Source organism: Phalacrocorax aristotelis, chromosome 2 (genome assembly GCF_949628215.1).
Source record: "Phalacrocorax aristotelis chromosome 2, bGulAri2.1, whole genome shotgun sequence".
NCBI lineage: Eukaryota > Metazoa > Chordata > Aves > Suliformes > Phalacrocoracidae > Phalacrocorax > Phalacrocorax aristotelis.
In genome coordinates, this window is record NC_134277.1 from 83,032,510 (window position 1) to 83,051,086 (window position 18,577).

At 37.4% G+C, this 18,577-nt stretch overlaps 1 protein-coding gene across 4 annotated transcripts in view; it reads left to right on the plus strand.

Annotated features, from left to right (window-relative positions):
* The window catches only part of CDH12 (cadherin 12), a 588,619-nt gene that overhangs the window by 505,237 nt on the left and 64,805 nt on the right, over window positions 1-18,577 (plus strand). For all 4 annotated transcript variants that reach the window (XM_075084230.1, XM_075084229.1, XM_075084228.1 and 1 more), the window contains 2 exons: window positions 11,133-11,252; window positions 16,971-17,138. In XM_075084230.1, coding sequence (XP_074940331.1) covers window positions 11,133-11,252; window positions 16,971-17,138 — 288 coding nt within the window. The remainder of the gene's footprint in view (window positions 1-11,132; window positions 11,253-16,970; window positions 17,139-18,577) is intronic.

Sequence of the window (18,577 nt, forward strand, 5' to 3'; positions counted from 1 at the left end):
GCTCATGAAAACTTCAGACAGTAAATAATGGAAGTACACTATGGCAAGCTTTCTCCTGAATTCTTTGTGTGATGCCCACCATTTTTGGTGTACATACTGGGCAGGGCTGGGGTGGGCAGGGAGTGTCACAATTTTAAGACTTTCACCACACCATAAGAATCTCCAGGGGCTTTTCCATGAGAAGAGTAAATGTCATTTCCTGGATTGCTTAAAAATGCTTCTTTTCCTGGTACTCCTTCATCCGGCACTGTTGAAAGGCATGCAGCTGATATTAAGTGCTGTACAGATAAACATCATGACAACCATCACGTTATATCAGCATGCAGAAGCTAGGGATTAGTTCCAGGATACCACTTTTCTCACTCAAACTGAACTTAATACTTAGACTTTTCTTTGAACATCTGCATCTGAACAAATATTTTGATCATACTGAAACCACTTTATAGATTAATAAATGAATAATAACTCTTTGTGCTATCATTCTGGGGTTGACTCTTTTTCCCTCAAACCTTTAAGATGTCTCTGCATCATGTATGGCTAACATCTATTATTTCACAATTCCATTGAAAAAAATATATTTACTTCCCAGGGCAAATCTAATTTCACAGTGTTTTTGGCAAAGTTCTCTGGTTCAGACATAGCATATGATATCAAAAAGGTTCTTTCTTCAAATACAGCTTACACCACCTCCCTGCAAAACATAAACTAACCCAACAAAAGCATGCTTTTATCAGCAGAGAGACATCTACAGTAGGGGTTTTGCCAGCATAACTATTGTGACTAGATGGTGTACTCGTTATTTTTATCTCCCACATCCTAGCCATGATGGGTATACTGGCAAAATTAAGTCCCTGTTGAATCATGGCCTAAAAAGCTATCGAGTTGTCAAGATGATAAAAGCAAAAGTCAAAGCTAAGCTTTTCTGTTTGCTAAATTTCTTATATGTGAGAGGATCTTCGGTCACATTGGTAAGAGGAAAACAATCCACAGACTTGAAAGCAGAAAGGAAAAATCACTCTCAAGAGATGTATTTCTCAAACAGATAGATATTAAGCTTAGTATTTGCTAATTGGTTCTTGTGCTGCTCTCCTTGTGCATTATTTCCAGCAGTTACTTTACTAGGCTACTCCTTTATGTGCATATTGGGTATAGACTATTAGCTGCTATTTAAAGCTTCTCATTTTCTTCAGAAGTGCAATCTCTGTAAACATTATCACAGCCTTGGGACTGTGTAAGCAGCTGGGTGTCTTAATAAATAAATAAATAGACTAAATTAATAAAAATAAATAAATTAAATAAATATTCACTGCTAACAGAGTCATTATTATCTTAGCCAGACTGTGTGCCCTTAGTGGCTTAACTCTGGCCAACCCCAACAGATGAGGGTAGGGAAAAAAAGGGAAAAGAAAATAATCGCTTTGCTGATTTCCAGTCTAAATAATTATCTAAAAGCCCCACAGCTGTAGGTGTCCCCTGTTTACCCTTATCATTCATGAGGGAGACAGGGAGGACTAGGAGAAAGGGACCTATTAATTAATTAGCAAGAAGGACTTTGAGAGACAAAACTGTTGTGGGCAATAAAATGTGCTGACTCTTTCTAAAACCTTGGTTCTACTTTATAAAGCATTTATGACATAAGGAAGAATAAATAAAAGTCTTTCTTCACAATGCCATGTGTTCCAATTTGCCAGGAAAAAGCCCTCAATATTTAAAGCACTGTTTTTCAGCTGAAATTGGAGTGTGTATGTGGTTCAGCCTAACACAGCCAGCTTCCATACTCCCTGGATTGTTAGCACTGTAAATCAAATGTTATTCTGGAGATACTAGAAATATGTTTGATTATGCACTAAATGCTGAGACTTGCAACAGCTGCTTTTAGCTACCAGCACAGCAAAAGTATTAGCAAAAAGCTGCCATTCTTCATCAATTACAACAGGGAATGGCAGTATTGCTTTTGTGGACATGGCTGCTTCTGACAGCTGAGAGAAAAATATATATGTGTTTGGTGTCATGTCTGGAATGCAAAACAGGAGAAAAGTGTGCTTCCCTGATTGTGTCTAGTATTCAAGATATTGATGGAGCCAGCAAGCTTGTGTTATTATCAGGGCTGCACAGCCATGAATACCTAAACTGGAAACTGGTTTTTCCAAGTAAAATATGCCTTCCTCACTTTTCTTTAGTGGAAGTCAGCTTCAGGAGTATATCTTCAAAACATATTATTGGTAATTTCTTCTATAAAAGATAAGCCCCAAAAGGGCGATGTCAGCATCTCTCTTTACAGATGCATACGTTCTCCCAGTACCGGAGCTTTGCTAAAACTGCCAGTGTCAGGTCAGGGGAATATTTATTGAGACAGGGGATCTCCTGATCTGAATTGCAATGTAGTGCTGCAGTGAGTCATAAATTCACTTTTCCTTTTTCTTTTCCCCCTTAAAAGAAAAAGTAATCACAAGAAAGGTAGATGTTCATTAGGTTTTTACTTGATTTCTGAAAAGAGGATGGACATTGTTCAGATTGCCAAGGTGCTATGCTGGGAATAGTTTAGGAACAATGTTGTGCAAAGTATTGAGTTTCTATGCCAGCAGGTATGCCCTTCTTTCCTCCCACCCATAAAAAAATGTTTGCACAATTACCTGATTTCTTTCAGAAGTACTAGGCACCAAGAACTCCCAGCAGAGTGACAAAACCACAAAACCATATATGTAGTGGGGAGAGGCTGTACAGCAAGATGATGACAGCTCTTCTAACTATACCAGAAAATCCTGTTGCGGGGAAAAAAAGGAAAAAGAAAGCTTATGGCAGAAGATCTGCTATTCAATCATTACTTATCATGAGTAGGTGCAACTATCTTGATAGTCTGTTACAAAAAGTAAATTCTATGAAAATTTACATACAATGTCCCCTATTCATTTCCTACTAACAAAAGACAGGCAAAAAGTGAACAAGACAAATGGTAAAATTACAGCCCTGGACTTCAAAAGAGGAGAATTGAGCTTCCTCAGGAATCTGCAGAATCTCATAGGAGGATCTGAAGAGGTTGTGGGATCTCTGTCATTGGAGATATTCAAAATTTGTCTAGACAAAGGCCTGAGAGACCTGCTCTGACTGAACCTGTCATGGATCTATGTGGAGTGGAGAGGGGCTCCAGGCAAAGCCTGTGGAACACTTATGCTGAAGGCCTGCTCTCACATGCAGTACCCCTTCCCTTCTCAATTACCCCCAAAACTTTATGCTCCCATTCAGCCCTCTCTTGCCTCTTCAGACCCTCAGAGCAGGTCCCCTTCGCTTTTGAGGAAAATAATGCACTGCCACTACTTAACTGAATTTTGGCATTTATTACCAAAGTTAATGGGATTTGCAGGCCTAGTGAAAGTTGACCTTAATGAGAAAAGACTTGGTGTATCACCATCTTCTTTTTCATTTTTCTTTGCAATTCTATTGACTATATATTATTTTTGCAGGAATCATGTCTAAATAAGTCTGTTGTCTTATTCTAGTAACCTTGAATCATCTCATTTTCCTCTACAGTGAAATAACCAATTTATCTAGCCCCAGTTGAGTTTTTTGCTCATGGCCTTCAGTTCAATGAACTAAACATGAGAAATTAAGATTTCCTGGTTTTTTTTTTGGAAGCTGACAACAGCTCCACAGTCAGCAAGGTACCTCACCTACACTTTGGTGATGCGAAACCTATTTCCAGGCTGAAAGAGTAAAAAAAGTCAATATTTTAGTCTTTTATTAAAAAAAAATCGGGGTGCGGAGGGGAATCAATAAATTAAAAGTTCTGTTTTGAAATTGGGGATGTTCTGAACTTTGGAGTAATTTTTTTAACAAGTTTTGACTGGTCTTTCATAAGCAATTTCAAAATGTCAAATTGGATGTATTAGAAAATTTTGGAATTTCTTTTTAGTACTTTTTGGTTGGAAAGAGATTTAATCAGTACTGCTTTTTCAGAGATTCTTTTTATTTTGGCAAAGTAGCATTTTTACTAATGAAAGACTGTCAGAAAAAATGGTAAAAATTCTAGAATTCAAACCCTTATTTAATAAACGTTCTTATTATGGTATAAACTCAGGCTTCCTATAGTTCCCTCCAGTCATTCTAATATAAACTATGAGGCTTTTTAAGTGCTATTTTAGTCAGTTTGGCCAATGATTTAGAGATCTTGGGCCCCATTCTATTTGCAGTTATTGCTGGATTGCCTTTGGACTTCAGCCAGAGTAAAATTAGACTAGTATGCTTCCTGTAATTAAAACAACTATTTACAGTATGTTAGTCCTCAGTATTGTCTGTAATGTTTTAAAGAAAATATAATCTTCATTAAAATTCCATACTATTTCCTTGAGCCGTTTGAATGGTTTAGCATTATTTTTCTTTTCTTTCTAAAGTATAAATAAATACTTAAGCACATAATTCCATTCTTCTGCATTTTATAATGCCTTACATCAAATATCTGTTGATTGCACATCAAAAATTAAAAATATAAATATTTTTAAACGCTGGCTATCTTATAAGGTATTTTTAAACAACAAAAAATATTGTATTTTTTGTTCATTTAATTACTCCATGTGGTAACGTAAGGACATATTTTAATTAAAATGTCATGAGCTATAGTAAATGTGATCCTCCAGCACTACCTTTGTGCATTGAAGAATTTGAACTGTAGCACCCTGTGTTATTGCCTGGAAAAAGAAAATTAGATTTTAGAGTCTACTTTTAAAAGTATATTGGTTTTATGCTTCGCAATAAAATAAAAAGCTTGTTAGATACAATAGATACAATGCTTGATAATATTGAAAGATGAGAAACCAATTTCAGAAAACCCATTTAGAACATTAGGTATGTATTTAAGTTAGTAAATGACTGGAGACACATTAAAAATTGTGCCTGACCTCTCATAAAAATATGAGCTTTACATATCATCTGCTTGTTGTAAACGATTTGACAGATGAATTAATACAGTTGAAACTGCTATCACTCTGAAACAGAATATTTTTCATATTCAGTGCCTGTTACTTATCAAGCTAAAATATTACTTTGAATTTCTGCCTTAACAAAACTTAGTTTATAAATCAGCATTTCTTCTTTCTTTTGTGTAATAAGGTTGAATCACCTGAAGCATGTACCTAAGAATATCCAAACTAATATTTTTAGACAACTAAGTCTGTGCAGGGATCATCAGGCACCTAGGTCGACAGCAGAATTTTCAGGCAGGCTGATGGCCACCATCTGCTTCCTTCACCTTGCAACATCACATTTTTGCATGAGAATTTAAACATAGATATGGATTCAGCTGTGGTGTTTCACATGCCTACCTGTTCATCACTGGTATACGCAAACCAGTGCTACCAGGGTCCCTGTGCCACCCTGGCTGCAAAGTGAGCTGCAGGTGCATGGCATGAATGTAGATGCCTACATGGTAGAAGTCTAATAATAGGTGACATGAACTCCACTGTAAGTATTGCCATGAAAGCATTCCTTCCGGTGCACACTCGTTCAGCAAATCTTTGTTTTGGTAAATAATTTCTAGTTTGGAAAAACCAACTGGTGGTGGTGGTATAGCAGGAGCTGCTTGCTGGTCATAGTGGCTTTGGAAAGAAGGGGAGATGGTCACTGCTTTGTAAAAAGTATATTGATTGGTTTTAAGCTGCTGTTCGTAGAGCTTAGGAAACAAACTGTGGAATAGGGGATGAGCTCCTAAATCCATTCTCAGCGACAGTAGCTTTGCTTTGAATATGCAAAACCAGATAAACACATTTACTGATGTACCTGTTGTTTCAGTCTCCTGAGACACTGTATGGATTAAATTTATGAAAAATTCCCAACTTTGCTTATTAAAAATCCCCCCACAAACACATTCAATACCTCACATGTTAACCTCTTAAATATATGTGAATGGTTACATCATAACAAGAAAAATTAAAGTTCCTTGAATATTTTAACTCAAAATTTCTTACCTAAACCTGTTGAAACATAAGGGAAGCTGATGAATATACTGGGTCAGTAGTTCTTGATTTGTGTTAATTTAGTACGCTTTGTAAAGCTTCTCTTATTCTGAAGCGTTACCAATTCATGCATTCAGTTGTGAATCATAGAATGGTTTGGGTCAGAAGGGACCTTAAAGATCATCTAGTTCCAGCACCCCAGGGATACCTTCTACTAGGTCACGTTGCTCAAAGCCGCATCCAAACTAGCTTTGAATGCCTCCCCACATGGGGCATGCACAACCTCTCTCAGCAACCTGCTCCAGTGCCTCACCACCCTCTCAGTACAGAATTTCTTACTTATATCTAATCTAAATCTATCCTTTTCCAGTTTAAAGCCATTACCCCTCATCCTATCACTACAGACCCTGATAAAAAGTCCCGCCACATCTTTCCTATAGGCCCCCTTTAAGTACTGGAAGGCTGCTATAATGTGTCCCCAGAGCCTTCTCTCCTCTAGCCTAAACAATCCCTCACAGGGGAGGCGCTCCAGCCCCCGATCATCTTTGTGGCCCTACTCCGGACCCACTCCAACAGGTCCGTGTCTTTTGTATGCTGGGGGCTAGACACAGTACTCCAGGTGGGGTCTCACCAAAGCAGAACAGAGGAGCAGAATCACCTCCGTTGACCTGCTAGTCACACTTCTTTTGATGCAACCCAGGATATGAATGGCTTTCTGGGAGCAAGCGCACATTGGTGGGTCATGTCGAGCTCCTCATCCACCAACACCCACAAGTCCTTCTCCTCAGGGCTTCCCTTAATCCATTCTCCACCCAGTCTGTATTTGTGCTTGGGATTGCCCTGACCCATGGGCAGGACCTTGCACTTGCCTTTGTTGATCTTCAGGAATTTCACAGAGGCCCACCTCTCATACCTTTCAAGGTCCCTCTGGATGGCATCCCTTCCCTCTAGAGTGTCAACCACGACACTCAGCTTGATGTCATCCACAAACTTGCTGAGGATGCACTCAGTCTCACTGTCCCTGTCCCCAACAAAGATGTAATATAATACTTGTCCCACTATGGACCCCTGAAGGACTCCACTTGTCACTGGTCTCCACCCAGACATCAAGCCATTGACCACAACTCTTTGGGCATGAGTATCCAGCCAATTCCTTATCCACTGAGTGGTCCACCTGTCAAATCCATATCTCTGCATTTTAGAGAGAAGAATGTTTTGCAGGACAGTAGCAAAATCAATTACAGTTTATGGATTTGGAGTGGGTTTTTTTGTTTTGTTTCACTTGGAGGAAATACATTTATGAATTCCAGTAATTCAGTGTCACACTGATGTATCTTGTTCATTGAGTGTGACTTTTTGTTGTGGGTTATCTTTTATTGCAGATCTGAACAGAACTTAAATACTCTACTATGTGCATAAGAAGGTAGGCAAAATGAGATAAAATGTAAATAGATTTTTGTCTGTTAAATACAAATCATCTTTCCTTCTTGGTCTTTTTTATAACTACAATATGAAGTCAAAATCAGATTTATTTTAGGGATTGATTTGATGTGGTGAAATAGTAAAAAAATGAGTTGATATTTTATCTATAATTCTACAAATAAATTAATAAATCACAACTCTCCATGTGAAGGTAAAAATTTCTTGAATTATATATAAGTTTTCCATAAGAAAAAGACTGCAGCAATTTTTTCACAAGCTTTACCAGAGCTAAATCTGCCTTCTGAATACGGCCTAGCATAGCAGACTAGTATATCTTACAGTCCTCTTCAAAGTACACTGTAATTATTTTTTCCTGAACTAAGCTTCTAAGGATTAAAAGAAAAGCACTGATAGTGATAAATGCAGGTGCAGAATTGTAACTGAAATGGATAAAAAATAAGCAGTACTATTTAACTAACAGCTTAAGTACTTAAGAGGCACAATGCTTTCTTAAATAATTTCCTTAAAATTAAGTCATATTTAATATGTCTCATTGCAGCCTCAATATTTCAGTTAATATTGATTTCAAATCTCAAAATCAGTACATGATAAGGTTTAAGAATTCTTATTTTTTAAAAGAGCTGGTATGTAGACTTATATGTTTTTTTTCAATTTGCAAGTGAGGTGCAGTGAAGCAAATCTTTTAACCATCTATATTTGTTGTCCAAAGTTAGTCAATGTGAATTGTCAGTAGTCAAAGAAGTGATTTACCCTCTTTAAGTGATGACCAGTGTTGCGTGTGACAGGTCTGCTGATTCTATCAGATAGCCTCAAGTGTTGGAGAGATCTTCGTTACGGTGTTTGCAAGTTCTCTGTTAATAACTTCTGAGAGGGCATGTTGTGACTAGCCTTCCAGAAACATTAGGTTTTTAAATCTGGACTTTTGGTAGGTCTTCTCAGTGCTCAGCACTTCAGAAAACAGGTGCATATACAAAGAAACTTAACTTTCTGCTCTTGCATTTATAAATCTTTGTCTGCCTGTCCTGTTTTCTTATTGAGAATGTTGCTCCCTTCGAGGTGCAAAGCAAAGGCCTTGGTAACAAGGCCACAAAATTTCAAGGCCACAAAATTTTATCAATTCATACTCAGATGACAGAATAAAATGAGGTCTCTGAAGCAGCAACCACTGTGGCATCAGGAACTTGAACCTGGCCCAAGGGGAGACTTGGGAATGTGTGACATTACTGTTTGCTTCCCCCCCCCCAAAAGTGCAGGCTATTGTCTTAAAACAGTCCCAAAGCAGCACTTTTGTCAGCCACAGCACTGTCACCCAATTCCAGCTCAGACCTCAGCATCTGGGAATCTGCTGCTTTGCTCCACCACTTCAGAAGGGAGCAAAATTCACCAGCCTAAGGTCAGAACACAGAGGAAAGAAGGTTATGTTAAAAGTAGCGTTTCTTTTCAGTGGAAGAAGTGAACTGATTTTTTTAGGTTGGAAAGGTAGTGAGATAGTATAGCAGTGAAGGAAGAAAATTGTGTGTGTACCAGGAAGGGAAGTTGTTCTCTACGGGAGTGAACATGACTTCTTTTGTCAGTATAATTGCTCCAGAAGGAACAGATCTCCCTTTTTCTTCCACAACAGTAAGAATTCAAAGGTGCCACATACAGTGAACTTCTGTTTGTCAAGGGAAGAGGGGAAAAAAATTGAAAGCTGCCATTTTCTTCTCCATCTTGGTCACTGGAGTAGAACTAAGTTATTGTTGTGGATCCCTGAATTTCTGGAGCAGAAAACACGGATGAAAGTGGGAGATCCTATCATAAAGATACTCCTTATGGACAGGAACAGATGAAACCCATCAAATGCTCTACAGGTATTAGATAGCTTCTGTCTATCATTCCAGTAGGAAAATATATTCCTCCAGCTGCGCTTGTCTAAGCTATTTAATGTATAGTCAGTTAAGGCTGTGTGTTATGTAAAGGCAGGCACAAGTGTTTGAGGAGGCACTGCTTCCACAATTGTTATACTGAACCTTGACTTTGGTCTTCTCTAAGACGTTTAGTTCCTCAACTTTCACATCCAGAAAATCAAAAGACTAACTTCAGGCTTTTATTTAACTGAATCGATCTCATCTCAATGGTTTATTTTCTTTAATTTATTCATTGTTATTCTTTTATTTCTTTTAGAAATTGATTATAATCAGACTTTCCCTCAGCTTGAAAACATGATCAGCTATTGACTTTAAAAAGTGATTGTTAGTTGTATAACACTGTGTTTCTGTGTCTTCTTCAGGAGATAGAAAGATTATCTCTTGGAATACCTCTTCATTCTGTATTGCTCAATAAACTGTAACAGGAGCAGTCTTGTATGACCAGCCATCATGCAGCAAGTATTTTTACAATGTTAATTCCAAACACTTCAGCACCATTGTCAATCCTCATGTGGAGCATTAGGGGGGAGGGAGGAGGGCCAGGACTGAAAGGAAAATCCTCCAGCTACTTTTGCTATGAGTTATTTTCCTGTCTAAGTCATAGGACCTTTCACATGGAGCATCTCTCAGTTAGGCACTCCCAGAAATAAACTTTGACAAGTCCATTAAGGTTAATTTTAGATTGTGAACATCCTTTGAAACTTGCCAGTTCTCATTACAGAAAAGGAGCGGTCTTGAAGTGCTTGCAGTATGCCACAGATATTATTGAAAAAAAATGTCAAGTGACCTCCAAATGCAGAACATTTCTCAAAAAAAAAAAAAAAGGTGTGGATAACCCTCCTCCCTTTGCTATTTTTCATATGGGTTGTCTTAACCCTCAGTGACTCCAAATCAGTATTGCAAATCCCAACATTCATTTGCACAGAAGATCACAGAAACTATTAATTCTTCAAAGCTTATGGGAAAGCCTAAATATGTGGCCATTTGTTTTGCTGAAGACTATAGTCTGAACACTATTTTCATTATGGGGCAGTGGAAAAATGCAGATAAATTGCTTAGTGACCAGCAGGAGGGACAAGACATTTCTGCAAGACTATTGACATTTACAGTGAGTGTTCTGCCTTCATTTTCATTTCTTTTGCTCCATAGTATGGGTCCTCTCTGAGTTGGAATACAAAGCAAACTGCACTAGGTCTGGTCTATAACCATGGCTGAGTATCAAGGGGAGGTTCTTTCTCCATGGTACTTTTGTTTCCTACTGATTTGTACTGGAAAGAGAAGATGACTGAAGTTCGGATTTTGAAGACAACTGGCTGAACCTAACACCTGATTTCCTTCTACAATGGGAATGTGAATTCCAAATTTAGGAGATTACAGTATATTTTTTTAAGGTATTTAGAGATTGGTTCACTGGCATAGTCAGGAGTTACTTGACCAAACACTTGTTTTAAAGGCAACTAACATATTTTACTTCCACAGTAGTCAACCTTTCACAAAACTGTGGGGCATATTCCTTTTTCAATATCCAGTATTGCACTTCCCCAGGCCTCCATCCTATATGTCTTTGGCAAAAAGTTTTTGCAAGTAATGCATGCATCATAAACTGTTTAGAAATATCTTCAGATGGTAGGCTGCTTCCCCTTTCCTTCCCATTATACCTCAGTTGTTACCTAGATGGTTGCTAGCATGGAGCTGAAGAATTGACTGATTTGTTCTCCCTTTGCTTCCAGTGGAACAAGAATTACAACAGGATCCACTAGCGAAAGGACTAAAGTGTCTGAAATATCCCTGATCACTGTTCTATACTGAAAAGGTGATTACCTGTGTTTCTTTGCAGGTGCATATGTGCTTCAAGTAAAGGCTACAGATGCTGATGATCCCACTTATGGAAACAGTGCTAGAGTGGTTTACAGCATTCTTCAGGGGCAACCGTATTTCTCCATTGATCCGAAGACAGGTAAAATGTTTGTCAGCAAGAGTGGAAGATATAAACTCTGGTTTTTGATTCATGCGGGCAGTATCAATTAAAAAATATGGACTGTGCTGATATGGCCAAAAGCCAGTAAAGTAATTTGCACATGATTCAGTTTTGGGTATTGTCTGGTTTTTGAATGAATTACAATCTGTTGTAGAAACAAAAGAAACATGTTCCAATCAGCCCGGGAATATCTAAAATACATATACATTTAACTATTTTTTTTTATGCTTTATCATTTCTCTGTAGCTAAAGCTTTATCTGCTACATGCATTCTATTTTTTTGGTTTGTTTTTTTTCCTGATGATTCAGTTTTGTTTCTTGGGTCTACATTCTTTCTCAGCATAAATTCTTAGCATTTTTACTTGCTGAACTTACAGTCAGAAGTTCTCTAGCAATTATTGTTTTGCTATACAGAGCGAAACTGGGACTGTGGAACTGCTAATCATTTCCTGCCCTCCTCTTTTCATGGGGCATAGCATGTTTCTCTGGGGTTATTGGATGTGTGAGCAGAAAAGGATAATACTTTTAAAGAGACTGAAGTATTTGGGAGGTTGGTAGACATGTTAATTAAGTATCTTGTCCTATATTTCTAAATGTCATTCTTGTTTCTATATTTAGCAATTCAGTTATGGAGCAAATAACCTACATGGTGAATGCCATGCATTGTGTCACCCCGAATGTGTTACAGGGATAGTTGCCCATATGCTCCTTCCAGCAAATAGTTGCTCCTTCCAGTGAAGATGTTCTTGAATGTCAGACTGTGTGTTAAAGAACCTTCTTCCCACATCAATCCATAGTTTGGCTCTAAGAGTGGCTGTATGAAAGCCTCCAAAGGCTGTTAGTGCACTATCTCCAATGGGCACATTCCTTTGTCATGTGCTCCGTTTAGCAGATCATATTGCAATTTGCAGTGAGCAACATTATTTTTCAAACTGAAATGGAACGTCTTCAAGTGTCTGGGGCGAAAAGAATTATTTACCTTTATACTTCCTTTTTAATTTCAGTCTTGTAAAGAATGAGGAGGAAGTCAATGTCAAGAAAAACCTTTACAGAAGCCACAACTGGAGTGCTAGTACAAGTTTCCCAAGAAAAAAAAATATTAGTTGTTAGTACTTAAAGAACTTTTTTTCCTGTAGCACTTTGAATTACTCAGCAGGGAGTAGTGAGAGGACCATAGGTGATAGCCTGCACCTTACTAACCCTGGAACACCATACAAACCCAGTGTTTCCACATCTGTCTACTAACAACTTTAATAAGTTACTCAGGTGGACCTTGGTGGTAAAAGAATGGACACAGTTGTATAGGAAGATTCATGAAACACCTAGCCATGCATAGCTTAAAATCCTATACCAGAAAAAAGCATATAGATTCATGCTTCTTTGAGCAACAGTAATGTGCCATAACCTGTCTTACATTAGAAAGGTCACAACATGAGAGTTACCTGTGGATCTAACAATGACTGTAGAGATAAACAGTATGTGAATAATAATGTACAGGGTGCTGCTTAATAATTTGTTCTTAAATCCAGAAGTCTTGGGCAACACTTGGGCACTACAGATCATCTGGCATTTCCAAGTCTTTATTTTATAACTGAGGGTATGATACAGTAGTTTTTCACTGCAGAGTTTTACTGCCAGACACCTGCCTTAAGTGTTTTTGACAGAAAAGGGGAAGAAAGCCATTTGGGTACAAATGACAGACAAATTCAGAACTGCTGGCAGATGGAGAAGCATTTTTTGGGTTGCTGTTGTTGGCTTTTTTTTTTTTTTTTTTGCTGTCTCTAGCATTCTAGTGACAATTTTGATATATTCTCTTGTGCTATTTAAAGAGCTTAAGAACATCCATACTAGGTCAGACCAAAGGTCCATGCTGCTGTGTATCATATTTCCTGCTCAGCTCTAGTGAAGGACAAAAGAAGTGTTTAGTGATGCAGCTCCTCAGTACTCTTCTAGTCTTCAACAACTTGTTCTTATGAAGTTCCTGCTGGGTGATTAGCTGTGTCCATGCAACTAAATCTCCAAAAGGATTTCTCCTTCATAACTTGTCCACTTCCCAGTAGGGTTGACTTGTCCAGGAGCACAGTATCTGCACAACCAGTGACTAGAAATTCCACAGCAAAAGTTTTTTTGGGGGGTGAAGAACCAGCTTTTCTTGCTCCTTTGAAGCATGACACTTTTTAACTTATACCATACCTCACATGTACATCTCATGAGACAGTGAACAGTTAATTCCTATTTGTTAGTTCCCCAGGACCTTATAGAGGCATATTCTCCCCCCAGTCACCTCTCTTCTAGATTGAAGACTTCTTTAAGTGGAAACCATTCCATAACACTGATCATCCTCCTCCACCTTCTTGGGATGAGAAAGCTCACACAGTATTCAAGAAGACAGCTCATATTGATGTATAAAATGGTTAATCGTAACACTTTTGTTCTTTATTCCTTTCCAAACATTCTGTTTACCTTTTAGCATGTACCACACAAAAGCTGATATGTTTGTGGATATTTCTATTACTACCTCAAGATCTCATCACAAAGTGGTAATGGTGAAACCGTTGACCATAACTTTATATGTGAAATAAGGATTGTGTTTGGCATGCACATGATTTTACACATACTCCTTTCTCAAATCATTCCTGATAGGTGATAAACATTTACACTGATACAAATCTAGTACACTTAAATAGTTCTTAAGCTTTATGTGTCTGAATGTCACAGCTGCCCCTTTACTGCTCTTCTTTACTGACCTCCTAATTTTTTGCAGTGCTTTTCTGGAGGTAAGCAGACTATGTGGAAGGAGGAGAGTTAGCTTTTATTGCTCTTGCAGGAAGGTTAAATGCATTACAGTCTCTGCTGGAGAGCAGCTGTTGGATTGGCACATTTTAAGGCCTCAAATCTTATACATGGGGGTTACATTTTGATGCTGTGAAATTGCTTTCCTGATTTTAATGTGAGTTTTCTTTAAAATAGAGCACTTCTCTTAAGATAGATAACCTCCCTTATCTTTCCTCTGTACATTCTGTTCCATTACTAAAATGTCCTTTTGACAAACTTCCTTCCACCCAATGTTCTGATGTGTTTATGAGGTCAGTATTCTTAGTTATGGCTAGATGTCTCCAATTTTTTCTTAGACTCAGTATTCTAGTCCATATTATGACCACAGTTATATTCTTGAAATACAAATTGGTGTCAGCAGGAATATTGATGTTAATATTTGTTCAGGAGGTTTTTCATGGAACCTGGATTACCTCTTCCACATAAGTGGATCATCAGCTGTTGAGTTATGGCTCAATAACTTTGCAGGATATATCTCCTGGTCCAGGTCCCATACATACTATTTTCAATTTTCAGCAGCCTCATTGAGACCGTACTTTTCTGCACATTTGATATTGATAACATTTGCAATGAAAAAAAAAAAAATCAAAGTTATTCAATTCTGGAGCTAAACAATCTTTATTGTAAAATCTTAAGTTAGAAAGATTTACAAATACTCAGAACACCATTACCTGCATGTTAAGGCATCTACATTATAATAAGCCTTTGATTTAAAGTTTGGATATTCTTTGTGAAGCTGAAGCTGGAATATCAAAATCTGTAGCCCTTTCTTTCCCAAGGATTTTTGCCTTCATTATATTTTTCTATTTTACTGGTTAGATAACTTTAAATCACCTTTGTCCTGTCCATATGAACTGAAGATTTTGGTAGAAATAGTATTTTTCAGGGGTTTCTCTATGGTTTTTAAACAGAATAGGTAGTAAAGGGAAAGTGTCTATGAACTGCTAGATATGAAAATTATTCTAATTGATTATTTTTGCTGGAGACAAGGGCTTTCTACAGAAAAAAAATATAGCATGCCCTTATACTTCCAGATAGGAATAAACAGCAGGTGATTGGGAACTTTACTACTAGACCAATAGCCAATTCTTCATTTTCTGAAGACCATCTGTAATATTCCAACTGAGAAAGCCACTGGGTTGTACCTAAACAGGTATAACAGTACAACGAACTGTATCTCCAGCTCACAATCTACTATCTGCCCATATTCAGTTTTTTCTACATACTGTTATTTTGTTTTGCTAGTATAACAAGGGAAGTCTTTAATTTTCATAGCTTTTTTCTCCTCAGAATTAGCATACCAAGGATGTTGTAAAATACTGTGGATCATATAGTCTCCACAATGCAAAAATATGAATTAAGAGATTCAAGAGAAAACCTAGTAATCTTCATACTATTTAGAAAAGGATTTTTTCATTAATATGAAGAAATGTTTACAGTTCTACAGTTCAAGATTTCTGTCTGGAATAAACAAAACTTTGAACAACACTGATTGTTTCCGAATGCTCAAAAGGATAGTGTTGCATTATCTAAAGGTTCTTAAGTATTTGCTGGTCATATTCCAGATCTATGCCTTGCTGAGGTAGAAAATAGTAGTTATTATTAAAGTTGCCACTATCATCATCAGTGTTACAAATGGAGGGAAAGGAAATTGTTATACAATTCAATTCAATGGGAATTTTTAATAGGTTCCAGAAATAGCAGATTTAGGTCAAAGTTATTTCTAGACACTGAACAAGTACTATAAGCTAAAGGTTCCTATTCCTACTTGTTAACACAGCAGTAGTTAGTTGCTAAGATAAGAATGACCCTTAAAGTTCATTTCTTATCATTCCAGACCCATTATAGCACCAGGGGAAAAGGACTGCTTTTAAACCCAAATGGTGTAATACTAGAAAATAATATTCTCTAAAACTACAATAGCTCAGAGGAGAAGCATGCTTCCAGTTGGTTTGTTTTTCAGTTGTGCATGCTACCTGCACCAGTCTGCACCCAAAAATTTTCAAAAAGATATTGCTGAATATATGATATTTTGCAATGTAATATGCACTTGTGAAATGTTGATAAATAAATGCATTTTCTCCTATACATTTCGTTTCAAGAGAAAGGCTTGGGTGCCCAAAACCTTATAGCTTTTTACTATCAGCTCATCAGCTGATCCTATGGTCAGTAGTACCTCTTTCTCTCCAAGTCTTCCTTTTATCATATACATTCTTAACATATCAGAAGGGAGATTATGGCACAGCTATTTAGATGTCAGCTATCCGAAATCACTGAAGATTAAGAGTCGTTTGGGTAATGTCTTACCATGATATTCTAATTACATTTCTTTAAGGAAAGTCCTAAAGTTTTCACTGCATCTATGTGCTATATCAAGAAAACTTTCTCAAGCAAAGGAGAATCTTCTAATAAAGACCTCCTTTTGTACAGATGGATTATAGTCTTGGCCAACAGTAGCTTAACTGTGATGGCAAGTGACAAGTTGGAAACAAGTGAAGATGCAGTCTCTGAAATGCATTGCCACCTCTACCTACTCTGCACAATGCAGTGTTCTTCCGTTCCGATGTGGCAAACCTATGCTCACGCCATTCACATCCCTAATGAAAATGTACATTTCTCTTTCAGCCATTCACGTCTTGATTGAAAAGACACAGCAATCATTCTGAATGGTTGAATAGCTGACGAGCACACTTTTGGAAAGCGCAAGTGATTTGCATGTTTCTCTGTGAACTCCTCTCTTATCAACCCTTTAGGAAGAGTCGATCCCGGCCTGGCCCAGGAGATCCAATATTAAAATGTAATAGTAGACAGTCATAGCCCTTTTTTTTACTTGTTCTTTCTCTTTCCCATTTCTTCTCATAGGTATAATAAGAACAGCTTTGCCAAATATGGACAGAGAAGTGAAAGAACAATATCAAGTTCTAATCCAAGCCAAGGACATGGGAGGACAGCTGGGAGGACTAGCTGGTACTACCACTGTAAACATTACTCTCACGGATGTCAATGACAACCCACCCAGATTTCCTAAGAGTATGTTGTATTCCAACTGCACTGATTTTCAGATAAGCATGACTGAACATATTAATGTGAAAAATCCTTCAGATAAGGAATTGAGATCCAGGAAGAACAGTATATGATCAAAAACTTTATAATACACTGTTGTTTTTTTAAATACTATAAGGGTCAATTTGAAAGTATGAGTATTGAATGTTTAAGAGGAAATATGTCATCATTCCACAGGGCCAGCCCGAGCCTGAGAGTTCTTTTCATTTACACTTTAAAAATTATTTGGGAAATACTATTTTCTCAGGAGAAACCGGATGATCCCCTTCAAATGACAATGGGTTATAACCTGAGACTTCCAGGTACCAAAGGCAGAACTAGCTTCTGATAAACATTGTTGTTGTGATAATCAGGATCAGGTTTTTTACACGTCTTGGCCCAGAAGATTATATCTGTCTTTGAAAACACTTACAGCCTCAAAATAGTGATCATTTATTGACAATTTATAACATTTCATATCAGTTAGTTTAAATTAGGCTTTTATCTCAGAAATATGCTAATTTAAAGCATTTCATAGCCTGTGTGAGATTAGCAAGATTGTCAGGTACTGCTCCCCTTAAATTTACTGAAGTTTTGTAGATTCCGTACCTTTGAAATGCAAACATTAATCAAGCAAAAACCTTGATAACTATGCCAAAATAATTAGCTGCTAAAAGTTTTTAATAAGGGAAATTCATAGTAGAACATTCCTGCGAAATTGCAGTAAGATCATGGCAGGTTTTTACCTTGTATCTCTTTTCTTGCCCATGAACTGTAATCCCACTTTATGTATTATAAATGCTCCTTAGGTACCAAACGATACTTGGAACTTCACAGTTTTCTCTCATATAAAATTTATTCATCTTTTCCTCAATATGAAAATATATTGCATTTCTACAGGCATGTAAGAACAATCATGTTAAGACAAAGATCCATCTGGCCCCATCTTCTGTCTCTTACACTGACATCTAGAAGGCATACATAAGAACATGCCAAAAAACACTCCAGAATATTTCCTGTTTCTAATGATTTTTAGTCCAGAGGTGTCTTTGTATTTAACAACCCTCAATGGATATTTTTACAGCAAGTTGCCATGTTGCTTTGAAACTTATGTAAAATTTCAGAGTCCACAAGATCCTGTAAGTGAGGTGCACAGATTAATCAGGTATTGCACAGCAAACAGCTTCCTCTCATTTGTTCTGAATCCATCTCTACATATCTACCTGCATGGTGACCTCTTTAAAGAATTCATAAAGCATGGCAAAATATGACCTTTATTTAGAAAAGCTGTGTTGTTTTTTTTTAGTATGGCATATTCTCCATTAGTCCATTAATCCTGCTCCTTCTATTTTGCCCTGTGCATGTCACTCATATCCATCCTTACCCCCCCCAAACTCCCCGGATATCTTTGGGGATAAAGAAAAGTG